Source organism: Poecile atricapillus, chromosome 2, assembly GCF_030490865.1.
Source record: "Poecile atricapillus isolate bPoeAtr1 chromosome 2, bPoeAtr1.hap1, whole genome shotgun sequence".
Taxonomy (NCBI): domain Eukaryota; kingdom Metazoa; phylum Chordata; class Aves; order Passeriformes; family Paridae; genus Poecile; species Poecile atricapillus.
Genome location: NC_081250.1, coordinates 153,688,710 through 153,703,861, shown reverse-complemented (window position 1 = coordinate 153,703,861; position 15,152 = coordinate 153,688,710). Strand labels below are relative to the sequence as shown.

Sequence of the window (15,152 nt, the reverse complement as noted above, 5' to 3'; positions counted from 1 at the left end):
CTCTCCCCGGTTTTGGGGTACCCTTGTCCCCTGTCCCTTGTTGGAGGGGGTCCCCAAAGGGGTGACCCCCAACTGGCCCAACCCACCCAAGCCCCCCCAGGAGCCCCAAAGACCCCCCAGGGTCACCCCAAACTCCCCCAGGGTCACCCCAAACCTGCTCAGGGTCACCCCAAACCTCACCTGGGCCACCCCAAACCCACTCAGGGCCACCCCAAACCTGCTCAGGGTCACCCCAAAACCCACTCAGGGCCACCCCAAACCCACTCAGGGCCACCCCAAACCTGCTCAGGGTCACCCCAAACCTGCTCAGGGTCACCCCAAACCCGCTCAGGGTCACCCCAAACCCACTCAGGGTCACCCCAAACTTCCCCAGGGCCACCCCAAACCTGCTCAGGGCCACCCCAAACCCACTCAGGGTCACCCCAACCCTGCTCAGGGCCACCCCAAATCCACTCAGGGCCACCCCAAACCCCCCTGGGCCACCCCAAGCCCCCCCCAGGGCCACCCCAGACCCACTCAGGGCACCCCAAACTCCCCCAGGGCCACCCCAGACCCACTCAGGGTAACCCCAAACCCACTCAGGGCACCCCAAATCTGCTCAGTAACCCCAAACCCCCCTAGGGCCACCCCAAAGCCGCTCAGGGCCACCCCAAAGCCGCTCAGGGCCACACCAAATCCGCTCAGGAACATCCCAAACCCGATTAGGGTAACCTGAAACTCTTGCAGGGCCACCCGAAAAACCTCCCCAGAGCCACCCCAAACACCCCAGGGCCACCCGAAACCTACTCAGGGTAACCCCAAACCTCGCCTGGGCCACCCCAAACCTGCTCAGGGCCATCCCAAACCTGCTCAGGGCCACCCCAAACCCCTCAGGGTCACCCCAGACCTCTTCAGGGCCACCCTAAACCTGCTCAGGGCCACCCCAAACCCCTCCTGGGCCACCCCAAACCTGCTCAGGGCCACCCCAAACCTCCCAGGGCCACCCCAAACCCACTCAGGGCCGCACCAAACCCACTCAGGGCTACCCCAAACTTCACCAGGGCCACCCCAAACCCCTCCTGGGCCACCCCAAACCCACTCAGGGCCACCCCAAACCTGCTCAGGGTAACCCCAAACCCACTCAGGGCCACCCCAAACCTGCTCAGGGCCACCCCAAACTTCACCAGGGCCACCCCAAACCCCTCCTGGGCCACCCCAAACCTGCTCAGGGCCACCCCAAACCCACTCAGGGCCACCCTAAAACTGCTCAGGGCCCCCCCAAACCCACTGAGTGCCACCCCAAAGCCCCCAAGGGCCACCCCAAACCCCTCAGGGCCACCCCAAATCCACTCAGGGCCACCCCAAATCCACTCAGGGCCACCCCAAACCCCTCCTGGGCCACCCCAAAGCCACTCAGGGCCACCCCAAAGCCACTCAGGGCCACCCCAAACCTCCCCAGGGCCACCCCAAAGCCACTCAGGGCCACCCCAAACCCACTCAGGGCCACCCCAAACCCACTTAGGCCACCCCAAACCTGCTCAGGGCCACCCCAAACCCCTCCTGGGCCACCCCAAACCCACTCTGGGCACCCCAAACCTGCTCAGGGTAACCCCAAACCTGCTCAGGGCCACCCCAAACTTCACCAGGGCCACCCCAAACCCCTCCTGGGCCACCCCAAACCTGCTCCGGGCCACCCCAAGCCCACTCAGGGCCACCCCAAACCCACTCAGGGCCACCCTAAACCTGTTCAGGGCCACCCCAAACCCCTCCTGGGCCACCCCAAACCCCTCCTGGGCCACCCCAAACCCACTCAGGGCCACCCCAAACCCACTCAGGGCCACCCTAAACCTGCTCAGGGCCACCCTGAACCTGCTCAGGGCCACCCCAAACCTGCTCAGGGCCACCCTAAACCTCGCCTGGGCCACCCCAAACCTGCTCAGAGCCACCCCAAACCCACTGAGGGCCACCCCAAAGCCCCCAAGGGCCACCCCAAACCCACTCAGGGCCACCCCAAAGCCACTCAGGTCCACCCCAAACCCCTCCTGGGCCACCCCAAAGCCACTCAGGGCCACCCCAAAGCCACTCAGGGCCACCCCAAACCTGTTCAGGGCCACCCCAAACCTGTTCAGGGCCACCCCAAACCCGCTCAGGGCCACCCCAAACCTGTTCAGGGCCACCCCAGAGCCCCCAAGGGCCACCCCAAACTTCACCAGGGCCACCCCAAAGCCACTCAGGGCCACCCCAAACCCCTCCTGGGCCATTCCAAACCTCCCGGGGCCACCGCAAACCCACTCAGGGCCACCCCAAACCTACTCAGGGCCACCCCAAACCTGCTCAGGGCCACCCCAAACCCGCTCAGGGCCACCCCAAACCCACTCAGGGCCACCCCAAACCCCTCCTGGGCCACCCCAAATCCCCCCAGGGCCACCCCAGGGGGGTTCAGGGGTGACCTTGCCCTGCCCTGGTGTCACCTCCACCCCCCTCGGGCCCGTCCCTGACCCCCTGCCCCCCCTAATTAGCGCTAATTACCCCTAATCACCCCCGTATCTTATCGGGGGAAGGGGACTCTGGACCCGGATGTGGCACTGCCACCGCCCTGTCCCCTCCTGTGTCACCTCTGTCACCTCCCGGGGGTGTCCCCAAGCTTTGGGGACCCCTCTGTGTGTCCCCCTCCCCCCCCCCACCTGCAGCCCCCCAAACCTCCCCGGGGGGGTCACTTTTGGGGGTCCTGTGTCACCTGTGTCCCCTCCTGTGTCACTCCTGTGTCACCTGTGTCCCCTCCTGAGTCACTCCCGTGTCACTCCTGTGTCACCTGTGTCCCCTCCTGTGTCACTCCTGTGTCACCTGTGTCCCCTCCTGTGTCACTCCCGTGTCACCTGTGTCCCCTCCCGTGTCACTCGTGTGTCACCTGTGTCACCTGTGTCCCCTCCTGTGTCACTTCTGTGTCACCTGTGTCCCCTCCTGTGTCACTCCTGTGTCACTCCTGTGTCACTCCTGTGTCACCTGTGTCCCCTCCTGTGTCACTCCTGTGTCACCTGTGTCCCCTCCCGTGTCACCTGTCACCTGTGTCACTCCTGTGTCACCTGTGTCCCCTCCTGTGTCACTCCTGTGTCACCTGTGTCCCCTCCTGTGTCACCTCTGTCACCTCCCGGGGGTGTCCCCAAGCTTTGGGGACCCCTCTGTGTGTCCCCTCCCCCCCCCCCACCTGCAGCCCCCCAAACCTCCCCGGGGGGGTCACTTTTGGGGGTCCTGTGTCACCTGTGTCCCCTCCTGTGTCACTCCTGTGTCACCTGTGTCCCCTCCTGAGTCACCTGTGTCACCTGTGTCCCCTCCTGTGTCACCTGTGTCCCCTCCTGTGTCACTCGTGTGTCACCTGTGTCACCTGTGTCCCCTCCTGTGTCACTCCTGTGTCACTCCTGTGTCACCTGTGTCCCCTCCTGTGTCACTCCTGTGTCACCTGTGTCACCTGTGTCCCCTCCTGTGTCACCTGTGTCCCCTCCTGTGTCACTCCTGTGTCACCAGTGTCCCCTCCTGTGTCACTCCTGTGTCACCTGTGTCCCCTCCTGTGTCACCTGTGTCCCCTGCTGTGTCACTCCTGTGTCACTCCCGTGTCACCTGTGTCCCCTCCTGTGTCACCTGTGTCCCCTCCTGTGTCCCCTCCTGTGTCACTCCTGTGTCACCTGTGTCACTCCTGTGTCACCTGTGTCCCCTCCTGTGTCACCTGTGTCCCCTCCTGTGTCACCAGTGTCCCCTCCTGTGTCACCTGTGTCCCCTCCTGTGTCACCTGTGTCACCTGTGTCCCCTCCTGTGTCACTCCTGTGTCACTCCTGTGTCACCTGTGTCCCCTCCCGTGTCACCTGTGTCCCCTGCTGTGTCACTCCTGTGTCCCCTCCTGTGTCACTCCTGTGTCACCTGTGTCCCCTCCTGTGTCACCTGTGTCACCTGTGTCCCCTCCTGTGTCACTCCTGTGTCACCTGTGTCCCCTCCTGTGTCCCCTCCTGTGTCACCTGTGTCCCCTCCTCTGTCACTTCTGTCACTCCCGTGTCACCTGTGTCCCCTCCTGTGTCACTCCTGTGTCACTTCTGTGTCACCTGTGTCACTCCCGTGTCACTTCTGTGTCACCTGTGTCCCCTCCTGTGTCACTCCCGTGTCACTTCTGTGTCACCTGTGTCCCCTCCTGTGTCACCTGTGTCACTCCTGTGTCACCTGTGTCCCCTCCTGTGTCACTCCCGTGTCACCTGTGTCCCCTCCTGTGTCACTCCCGTGTCACCTGTGTCACCTCTGTCACCCTCCAGGGATGTCCCCTCCCCCCCACCCCTGGGTGGGTTTGGGGTGTCCCAGAGGGGGCGGGGTTGTCCCCGTGTGTGTCCCCTCCCCCCCACCGAGTTGTCCCCAAAAGTGTCCCCAAAACTGTCCTGAGATTGTCCCCAAAGTGTCCCCAAAGTGTCCCCAAAGTGTCCCCAAGCTGTCCCCAAAGTGTCCCCAGAAGTGTCCCCAACCTGTCCCCTGAAGTGTCCCCAAAGCTGTCCCCGAACTGTCCCCAAACCTGTCCCCAAGCTGTCCCCAAGCTGTCCCCAAGTGTCCCCAAAGCTGTCCCCGAACTGTCCCCAGTGTCCCCGAACTGTCCCCAAACCTGTCCCCAAGCTGTCCCCAGAAGTGTCCCCAAGCTGTCCCCAAGCTGTCCCCAGAGTGTCCCCAGAACTGTCCCCAAGCTGTCCCCTGAAGTGTCCCCAAAGTGTCCCTGAACTGTCCCCAAACCTGTCCCCAGAAGTGTCCCCAGAAGTGTCCCCAGGCTGTCCCCAAAGGTGTCCCCAAGTGTCCCCAGGCTGTCCCCAAGCTGTCCCCAGAAGTGTCCCCGAAGTGTCCCCAAGTGTCCCCGCACTGTCCCCAGGTGTCACAAGGTGCAGGAGTCTCTGCTGAGCTCGGCCAGCGGTTACAGCAACTACCGGGGGGTGCTCAACTGGTGCGTCGTGATGCTGGTGAGTCGCGACAGTGACCCCGTGTCGCGATTGTCCCCCGGTGTCGCGATTGTCCCCCCGTGTCGCGATTGTCCCCCCCCCCCGGTGTCGCGATTGTTCCCCCCGTGTCGCGATTGTCGTCCCCCCACCCCGTGTCGCGATGGTCCCGCCCAGATCGCGGCGCCTTCCGGGTTAATGGGCGTGGCCATCGTGACGTCACTCGGGAGGGGGCGGGGCAGAGCCCGCTCATGTCGCGATAGTCGGGGGGGGAGGGGTCCATTAAAAGGTGACGGGGCGTGGCTGAGGTGACACCAGGGGGACACTGGGGGGACATTGGGGTCACCAAAATGGGTCTGGTGACATCGGGGTGACACTGAGGTGACACTGAGGTGACACCGGGGGGACACTGGGGGGACATTGGGGTCACCAAAGGGGTCCGGTGACACCGGGGTGACACCAGGGTGACACTGGGGGGACATTGGGGGGACATTGGGGTCCCCAAAGGGGTCTGGTGACACCGGGGTGACACCAGGGGGACACCAGGGTGACATCGGGGGGGCACTGGGGGGACATTGGGGTCACCAAAGGGTTCGGGTAACACTGAGGTGACACTGAGGTGGCACTGGGGGGACATTGGGGGGACATTGGGGTCCCCAAAGGGGTCTGGTGACACTGAGGTGACACTGAGGTGGCACTGGGGGGACATTGGGGTCACCAAAGGGTTCGGGTAACACTGAGGTGACACTGGGGTGGCACTGGGGGGACATTGGGGGGACATTGGGGTCCCCAAAGGGGTCCGGTGACACTGAGGTGACACTGAGGTGGCACTGGGGGGACATTGGGGGGACATTGGGGTCCCCAAAGGGGTCCGGTGACACTGAGGTGACACTGGGCTGACACCGAGGTGACACTGAAGTGGCACTGAGGGGACATTGGGGTCCCCAAAGGGGTCCGGTGACACTGGGGTCACACCAGGGTGGCACTGGGGGGACATCGGGGTCCCCAAAGGGGTCGGGTGACACTGGGGTGACACTGAGGTGACACTGAGGTAACACCGAGGGGACACTGAGGTGGCACTGGGGGAACATTGGGGTCCCCAAAAGGGGTCTGGTGACACTGGGGTGACACTGGGGTGACACTGAGGTGACACTGAGGTGACACCAGGGGGACACTGGGGGGACATTGGGGTCACCAAAATGGGTCTGGTGACATCGGGGTGACCCTGAGGTGACACTGAGGTGACACTGAGGGGACACTGAGGGGACACTGAGGTGACACTGAGGTGGCACTGGGGGGACATTGGGGTCACCAAAGGGGTCGGGTGACACTGAGGTGACACTGAGGTGACACTGAGATGACCCTGAGGTGACACTGGGGTGACACTGAAGTGACACTGAGGTGGCACTGGGGGGACATTGGGGTCACCAAAGGGGTCGGGTGACACTGAGGTGACACTGAGGTGACACTGAGGTGGCACTGGGGTGGCACTGAGGGGATATTGGGGTCACCAAAGGGGTCGGGTGACACTGAGGTGACACTGAGGTGACACTGAGGTGACACCAGGGGGACACGGAGGTGGCACTGGGGGAACATTGGGGTCCCCAAAGGGGTCGGGTGACACTGAGGGGACACTGAGGGGACACTGAGGTGGCACTGGGGGAACATTGGGGTCCCCAAAGGGGTCCAGTGACACCGGGGTGACACCAGGGTGACACTGGGGGGACATTGGGGGGACATTGGGGTCACCAAAGGGGTCTGGTGGCACTGGGGTGACACCAGGGGGACACCAGGGTGACATCGGGGGGACACTGGGGGGACATTGGGGTCACCAAAGGGTTCGGGTAACACTGAGGTGACACTGAGGTGACACTGAGATGACACTGAGGTGACACTGTGGGGACATTGGGGGGACATTGGGGTCCCCAAAGGAGTCCGGTGACACTGGGGTCACACCAGGGTGGCACTGGGGGGACATCGGGGTCCCCAAAGGGGTCGGGTGACACTGGGGTGACACTGAGGGGACACTGAGGTGGCACTGAGATGGCACTGAGGTGGCACTGGGGGGACATTGGGGTCACCAAAGGGGTCGGGTGGCACAAGGGTGACACCGAGGTGACACTGAGGTGACATCAGGGTGACATTGGGGTCCCCAAAAGGGGTCTGGTGCCACCAGGGTGACACTGGGGTGGCACCATGGGGACACTGGGGTGGCGCCGGGGTGACATTGGTGTCCCCATTTGTGTCCCCAAGGGGGGTCCAGAGCCCTCCTGGTCCCCTTGGTGACACCAGGGTGACACTGGGGTGGCACTGAGGGGACACTGGGGACCTCATCCCTGTCCCCAGGGGGGGTCCAGAGCTCCCCAGTCCCCTTGGTGGCACTGAGGTGACACTGGGGTGGCACTGAGGGGACACTGGGGACCTCATCCCTGTCCCCAAGGGGGGTCCAGAGCTCCCCAGTCCCCTTGGTGGCACTGAGGTGACACTGGGGTGGCACCAGGGTGACATTGGTGTCCCCATTTGTGTCCCCAGGGGGGGGTCCAGAGCTCCCCAGTCCCCTTGGTGGCACTGAGGTGACACTGGGGTGGCACCAGGGTGACACTGAGGTCCCTATCATTGTCCCCAAGAGCCCCCTTGGTGACACCAAGGTGACACTGAGGTGGCACCAGGTTCCCTGTCCCCACAGTGTCCCCGCGGTGACCCTTGCCCTGGTGTCCCTGTCACCAGGTGCCACCACCCCATGGTGTCACCATCCCTCGGTGTCACCATCCCTCGGTGTCACCATCCCTTGGTGTCACCATCCCTCGGTGTCACCATCCCTCGGTGTCACCACCCCACGGTGTCACCATCCCTCGGTGTCACCATCCCTCGGTGTCACCATCCCTTGGTGCCATCACCCCTCGGTGTCACCACTCCTCAGTGTCACCACCCCTCGGTGTCACCATCCCTCGGTGTCACCATCCCTCGGTGTCACCACCCCTCGGTGTCACCATCCTTTGGTGTCACCATCCCTCGGTGTCACCACTCCTCGGTGTCACCATCCCTCGGTGTCACCACCCTGGTGACACAACGGCCCCGGGGGTGGTGGCACCGAGCTGGGGTGACACCAGGGGGGTCCCCAAAGGGGACAGCCCTGTCCCCAAGGTGTCACCTCAGTGTCACTTCAGTGTCACCTGTGTGTCACCTGTGTCATCTCAGTGTCCCCTGGGTGTCCCCTGGGTGTCACCTTGGTGTTACCTGTGTCCCATCAGTGTCTGCTGTGTGTCACTTCAGTGTCACCTGTGTCCCCTGGGTGTCACCTGGGTGTCACCTGTGTCACCTCAGTGTCACCTGTGTCCCCTCAGTGTCCCCTCAGTGTCCCCTGGGTGTCACCTTGGTGTCACCTCGGTGTTACCTGTGTGTCACTTCAGTGTCACCTGAGATCACCTGTGTGTCACCTGTGTGTCACCTCTGTGTCCCCTGGGTGTCACCTCGGTGTCACCTGTGTCCCATCAGTGTCTGCTGTGTGTCACTTCAGTGTCACCTGTGTCCCCTGGGTGTCACCTGGGTGTCACCTCTGTGTCCCCTCAGTGTCACCTCGGTGTCACCTGTGTCCCATCAGCGTCTGCCGTGTGTCACCTCAGTGTCACCTGAGATCACCTGTGTGTCACCTGGGTGTCACCTGTGTGTCACCTGTCTCACCTGTGTCCCCTGGGTGTCACCTGTGTGTCACCTGTGTCACTTCAGTGTCACCTGAGATCACCTGTGTGTCACCTGGGTGTCACCTGTGTGTCACCAGTGTCACTTCAGTGTCCCCTCAGTGTCTGCCGTGTGTCACCTGTGTCCCCTCAGTGTCCCCTCAGTGTCTGCCGTGTGTCACCTGTGTCCCCTCAGTGTCCCCTCAGTGTCCCCTGTGTGTCACCTGTGTCACCTTGGTGTCACCTGTGTATCACCTTGGTGTCCGCCGTGTGTCCCCCGTGTCACCTGTGTGTCACCTGTGTCCCCTCAGTGTCCCCTGAGTGTCCCCTCTGTGTCACCAGTGTCACCTCAGTGTCACCTGGGTGTCACCTGTGTCCCCTCAGTGTCCCCTGTGTGTTGCTCATGTGTCCCCTGTGTGTCCCCTGTGTGTCCCCTGTGTCCCCTGTGTCCTCTGTGTCACCTGGGTGTCACCTGTGTCACCTGGGTGTCACCTGTGTGTCACCTGGGTGTCACCTGTGTGTCACCTGGGTGTCACCTGGGTGTCACCTGGGTGTCACCTGTGTGTCACCAGTGTCACCTGAGTGTCACCTCAGTGTCTGCTGTGTGTCACCTTGGTGTCCCCTGTATCACTTTGGTGTCCCCTGTATCACTTTGGTGTCCCCTGGGTGTCCCCTCAGTGTCACCTGTGTCCCCTCAGTGTCCCCTGGGTGTCCCCTGTGTCACTTTGGTGTCCCCTGTGTCACTTTGGTGTCCCCTGGGTGTCCCCTGGGTGTCCCCTGGGTGTCCCCTGTGTCACTTTGGTGTCCCCTGTGTGTCACCTGTGTCCCCTGGGTGTCCCCTGGGTGTCCCCTGGGTGTCCCCTGGGTGTCCCCTGGGTGTCCCCTGTGTCACTTTGGTGTCCCCTGTGTGTCACCTGTGTCCCCTGGGTGTCCCCTGGGTGTCCCCTGTGTCACTTTGGTGTCCCCTGTGTCCCCTGCAGGTGCTGAGCAACGCGCGGCTCTTCCTGGAGAACCTCATCAAGTGAGGGGACAGGGACAGGGGGTGGCACTGTCCCCAAGGGGGTGGCACTGTCCCCAGGGGGGTGGCACTGTCCCCAAGGGGGGTGGCACTGTCCCCAACACAGGGACAGGGGGTGGCACTGTCCCCAAGGGGTGGCACTGTCCCCAACACAGGGACAGGGGGTGGCACTGTCCCCAGGGGGGTGGCACTGTCCCCAACACAGGGACAGAGGTGTCCCTGGGGCTGTTTTGGGTTATTTTTGGGACATTTTGGGTTTATTTTGGGTTATTTTGGGGTTATTTTGGGTTAATTTGGGTTAATTTGGGTTAATTTTGGGATGTTTTGGGTCCATCCAGGGGTTATTTTTGGGTTATTTTTGGGTTATTTTTGGCACATTTTGGGTCCATCCAGGGGTTATTTTGGGATATTTTTGGGTTAATTTTGGGTTATTTTTGGGTTAATTTTGGGTTATTTTGGGATATTTTTGGGATGTTTTGGGTCCATCCAGGGATTATTTTTTGGGATATTTTTGGGGTTGTTTTTGGGTTGTTTTTGGGTTAATTTGGGTTAATTTTGGGGTCCCTCTCCCTCCCCCAGGTACGGTATCCTGGTGGACCCAATCCAGGGGTTATTTTGGGTTAATTTGGGTTATTTTGGTTATTTTGGGGTTATTTTGGTTATTTTGGGGTTATTTTGGGTTATTTTTGGGATGTTTTGGGTCCATCCAGGGGTTATTTTTTTGGGATATTTTTGGGATATTTTGGGGTTGTTTTTGGGTTAATTTTGGGTTAATTTGGGTTAATTTTGGGGTCCCTCTCCCCCCAGGTACGGTATCCTGGTGGACCCAATCCAGGGGTTATTTGGGGTTATTTTTGGGATATTTTGGGGTTGGTTTTTGGTTAATTTGGGTTAATTTGGGTTAATTTTGGGTTAATTTGGGTTAATTTTGGGGTCCCTCTCCCCCCAGGTACGGTATCCTGGTGGACCCAATCCAGGGGTTATTTTGGGTTAATTTGGGTTAATTTGGGTTAATTTGGGTTATTTTGGGTTATTTTTGGGTTAATTTTGGGTTATTTTTGGGATGTTTTGGGTCCATCCAGGGGTTATTTTTTGGGATATTTTTGGATATTTTTGGGGTTGTTTTTGGGTTGATTTTGGGTTAATTTGGGTTAATTTGGGTTAATTTGGGGGTCCATCTCCCCCCAGGTACGGTATCCTGGTGGACCCAATCCAGGGGTTATTTTGGGTTAATTTGGGTTAATTTTGGGATGTTTTGGGTCCATCCAGGGGTTATTTTTGGGATATTTTTGGGTTATTTTTGGCACATTTTTGGCACATTTTGGGGCCATCCTGGGGTTATTTTTTGGGTTAATTTCGGATTATTTTTGGGTTATTTTTGGGTTAATGTTGGGTTATTTTGGGTTAATTTTGGGGTCCCTCTCCCCCCAGGTACGGTATCCTGGTGGACCCAATCCAGGGGTTATTTTGGGTTAATTTTAGTTAATTTTGGTTATTTTTTGGGATATTTTTGGGATATTTTTGGGGTTGTTTTTGGGTTATTTTTGGGTTAATTTGGGTTAATTTGGGTTAATTTTGGGGTCCCTCTGCCCCCAGGTACGGTATCCTGGTGAACCCAATCCAGGGGTTATTTTGGGTTAATTTTGGGTTATTTTTGGGTTAATTTTGGGTTATTTTGGGTTAATTTTGGGGTCCCTCTCCCCCCAGGTACGGTATCCTGGTGGACCCAATCCAGGGGTTATTTTGGGATATTTTTGGGATATTTTGGGTTATTTTGGGTTTATTTTGGGTTAATTTTGGTTAATTTTGGTTATTTTTGGGTTATTTTTTGGTTATTTTTGGGATGTTTTGGGTCCATCCAGGGGTTATTTTTTGGGATATTTTTGGGGATATTTTGGGGTTGTTTTGGGGTTATTTTGGGATATTTTTGGGTTAATTTTGGGTTAATTTTGGGTTAATTTGGGTTAATTTTGGGGTCCCTCTCCCCCCAGGTACGGTATCCTGGTGGACCCAATCCAGGGGTTATTTTGGGATATTTTTGGGATATTTTGGGGTTATTTTTGGGTTAATTTTGGGTTAATTTGGGTTAATTTTGGGGTCTCTCCCCCCAGGTACGGTATCCTGGTGGACCCAATCCAGGGGTTATTTTGGGTTAATATTGGTTAATTTTGGGTTATTTTGGGTTATTTTTGGGTTAATTTTGGGATGTTTTGGGTCCATCCAGGGGTTATTTTTTGGGATATTTTTGGGATATTTTGGGGTTGTTTTTGGGTTAATTTTGGGTTAATTTGGGTTAATTTTGGGGTCCCTCTCCCCCCAGGTACGGTATCCTGGTGGACCCAATCCAGGGGTTATTTGGGGTTATTTTTGGGTTAATTTTGGGATGTTTTGGGTCCATCCAGGGGTTATTTTTTGGGTTAATTTTGGATTATTTTTGGGTTATTTTTGGGTTAATTTTGGGTTAATTTGGGTTAATTTTGGGGTCCCTCTCCCCCCAGGTACGGTATCCTGGTGGACCCAATCCAGGGGTTATTTTGGGTTAATTTGGGTTAATTTGGGTTAATTTGGGTTATTTTGGGTTATTTTTGGGTTAATTTTGGGTTATTTTTGGGATGTTTTGGGTCCATCCAGGGGTTATTTTTTGGGATATTTTTGGATATTTTTGGGGTTGTTTTTGGGTTGATTTTGGGTTAATTTGGGTTAATTTGGGTTAATTTGGGGGTCCCTCTCCCCCCAGGTACGGTATCCTGGTGGACCCAATCCAGGGGTTATTTTGGGTTAATTTGGGTTATTTTGGGTTATTTTGGGTTATTTTGGGGTCCCTCTCCCCCCAGGTACGGTATCCTGGTGGACCCAATCCAGGGGTTATTTTGGGATATTTTTGGGATATTTTTGGGGTTGTTTTTGGGTTATTTTGGGTTAATTTTGGGGTCCCTCTCCCTCCTCCAAGTACGGTATCCTGGTGGACCCAATCCAGGGGTTAATTTTGGGTTAATGTTGGGTTATTTTGGGTTAATTTGGGTTAATTTTGGGGTCCATCTCCCCCCAGGTACGGTATCCTGGTGGACCCAATCCAGGGGTTATTTTGGGTTATTTTTGGGTTATTTTGGGTTATTTTTGGGTTATTTTTGGGTTAATTTTGGGTTATTTTGTGGGTTGTCCCAGGGTTATTTTGGGTTATTTTTGGGTTATTTTTGGGTTAATTTTGGGTTATTTTGGGTTAATTTTGGGTTATTTTGGGTTATTTTTGGGTTATTTTTGGGTTATTCTTGGGTTATTTTGGGGTTATTTTGGGTTATTTTTGGGTTAATTTGGGTTATTTTTGGGATGTTTTGGGTCCATCCAGGGGTTATTTTTTGGGATATTTTTGGGATATTTTGGGGTTGTTTTGGGTTAATTTTGGGTTAATTTGGGTTAATTTGGGGGTCCCTCTCCCCCCAGGTACGGTATCCTGGTGGACCCAATCCAGGGGTTATTTTGGGTTAATTTGGGTTAATTTTGGGTTAATTTGGGTTAATTTGGGGGTCCCTCTCCCCCCAGGTACGGTATCCTGGTGGACCCAATCCAGGGGTTATTTGGGGTTAATTTTGGGTTAATTTGGGTTATTTTTGGGTTATTTTTGGGATGTTTTGGGTCCATCCAGGGGTTATTTTTTGGGATATTTTTGGGATATTTTGGGTTTGTTTTTGGGTTATTTTTGGGTTAATTTGGGTTAATTTTGGGGTCTCTCCCCCCAGGTACGGTATCCTGGTGGACCCAATCCAGGGGTTATTTTGGGTTAATTTTGGGTTATTTTTTGGGTTAATTTTGGGTTAATTTTGGGTTAATTTGGGTTATTTTGGGGTCCATCTCTCCCCCCAGGTACGGTATCCTGGTGGACCCAATCCAGGGGTTATTTTGGGATATTTTGGGGATATATTTGGGTTAATTTGGGTTAATTTGGGTTAATTTGGGTTAATTTTGGGGTCCATCTCTCCCCCCAGGTACGGTATCCTGGTGGACCCAATCCAGGGGTTATTTTGGGTTAATTTTGGGTTATTTTGGGGGTTGTTTTTGGGTTATTTTTTGGGATATTTTGGGGTTGGTTTTGGGTTATTTTTGGGTTATTTTGGGTTAATTTTGGGGTCTCTCCCCCCAGGTACGGTATCCTGGTGGACCCAATCCAGGGGTTATTTTGGGTTATTTTGGGTTATTTTTGGGTTAATTTTGGGTTAATTTGGGTTAATTTTGGGGGTCTCTCCCCCCAGGTACGGTATCCTGGTGGACCCAATCCAGGGGTTATTTTGGGATGTTTTTGGGTTATTTTGGGTTAATTTGGGTTAATTTTGGGTTATTTTGGGTTAATTTGGGGGTCCCTCTCCCCCCCAGGTACGGTATCCTGGTGGACCCAATCCAGGTGGTCTCGCTGTTCCTCAAGGACCCCTACAGCTGGCCCGCCCCCTGCCTCATCATCGGTGAGTCCTGGACCCCCAAAACCCCCCAGGGCACCCCAAAACTGGGATCACAAATTACCCAAAATATCACAATTTCTGCCCAAAAAATCCCCCCAAAAATCACAATTTCTGCCAAAAAAATCCCCCCAAAAATCCCTAAAAAATCACAAATTCTGCTCAAAATAATCCCAAATTTTCCCCAAAAATCCCCCCAGGGCACCCCAAAACTGGGATCACAAATTTACCCAAAACCCCACAAATTCTGCCCAAAAAATCCCCTAAAAAATCCCTAAAAAAAACACAATTTCTGCCCAAAATGTCACAATTATACCCAAAAAAATCCCCTCAAAAATCACAATTTTACCCCAAAAAATATCCCAATTTCTGCCCAAAAAATCCCCCAAAAATCACAATTTCTGCCAAAAAAATCCCCCCAAAAATCCCTAAAAAATCACAAATTCTGCCCAAAAAAAATCCCAAATTTTCCCCAAAAATCCCCCCAGGGCACCCCAAAACTGGGATCACAAATTTACCCAAAACCCCACAAATTCTGCCCAAAAAATCCCCCCAAAAATCACAATTTTACCCCAAAAAATCACTATTTTTGCCCCAAAAAACCCCCAATTTCTGCCCAAAAATCTCACAATTTCTGCCCAAAAAAAATCAAAATTTCTGTCCAAAAAATCCCAAATGTTACCCAAAAAATATCACAACTTCTCCCAAAAAATCCCAATTTCTCCCCAGAAAACCCCAATTTCTCCCCAAAATCCCCCCCAAATTCCCAATTTCTCCCCAAACATTCCCAGTTTCCCCCAAAAATCCCTAAAAAATCCCAATTTCCCCCTAAAAATCCTGATTTCCCCCCCCAAAAAATCCCGATTTTTCCCTAAAAAATCCCAATTTTTTCCCAAAATCCCCAAAACTCCCAATTTTTCCCCAAAATCCCCAAATCTGGGTTATTTTTCCCGTCTGTGGCAGCCGCCAACGCCTTCGCCGTGGTGAGCCTGGCCCTGGAGCGACGGCTGGCACAGGTGAGCTGGGAGGGGAGAAATTGGGGAGAAATTGGGGGATTTCGGGAAAAATTGGGATT

The 15,152-nt window shown here is 55.5% G+C and overlaps 1 protein-coding gene across 2 annotated transcripts in view; it reads left to right on the top strand.

Moving 5' to 3' along the window:
- DGAT1 (diacylglycerol O-acyltransferase 1) overlaps window positions 1-15,152 on the top strand; it is a 52,694-nt gene that overhangs the window by 2,967 nt on the left and 34,575 nt on the right. For both annotated transcript variants that reach the window (XM_058830082.1, XM_058830081.1), the window contains exons 2-5: window positions 4,871-4,958; window positions 9,592-9,632; window positions 13,998-14,083; window positions 15,041-15,093. In XM_058830082.1, coding sequence (XP_058686065.1) covers window positions 4,871-4,958; window positions 9,592-9,632; window positions 13,998-14,083; window positions 15,041-15,093 — 268 coding nt within the window. The remainder of the gene's footprint in view (window positions 1-4,870; window positions 4,959-9,591; window positions 9,633-13,997; window positions 14,084-15,040; window positions 15,094-15,152) is intronic.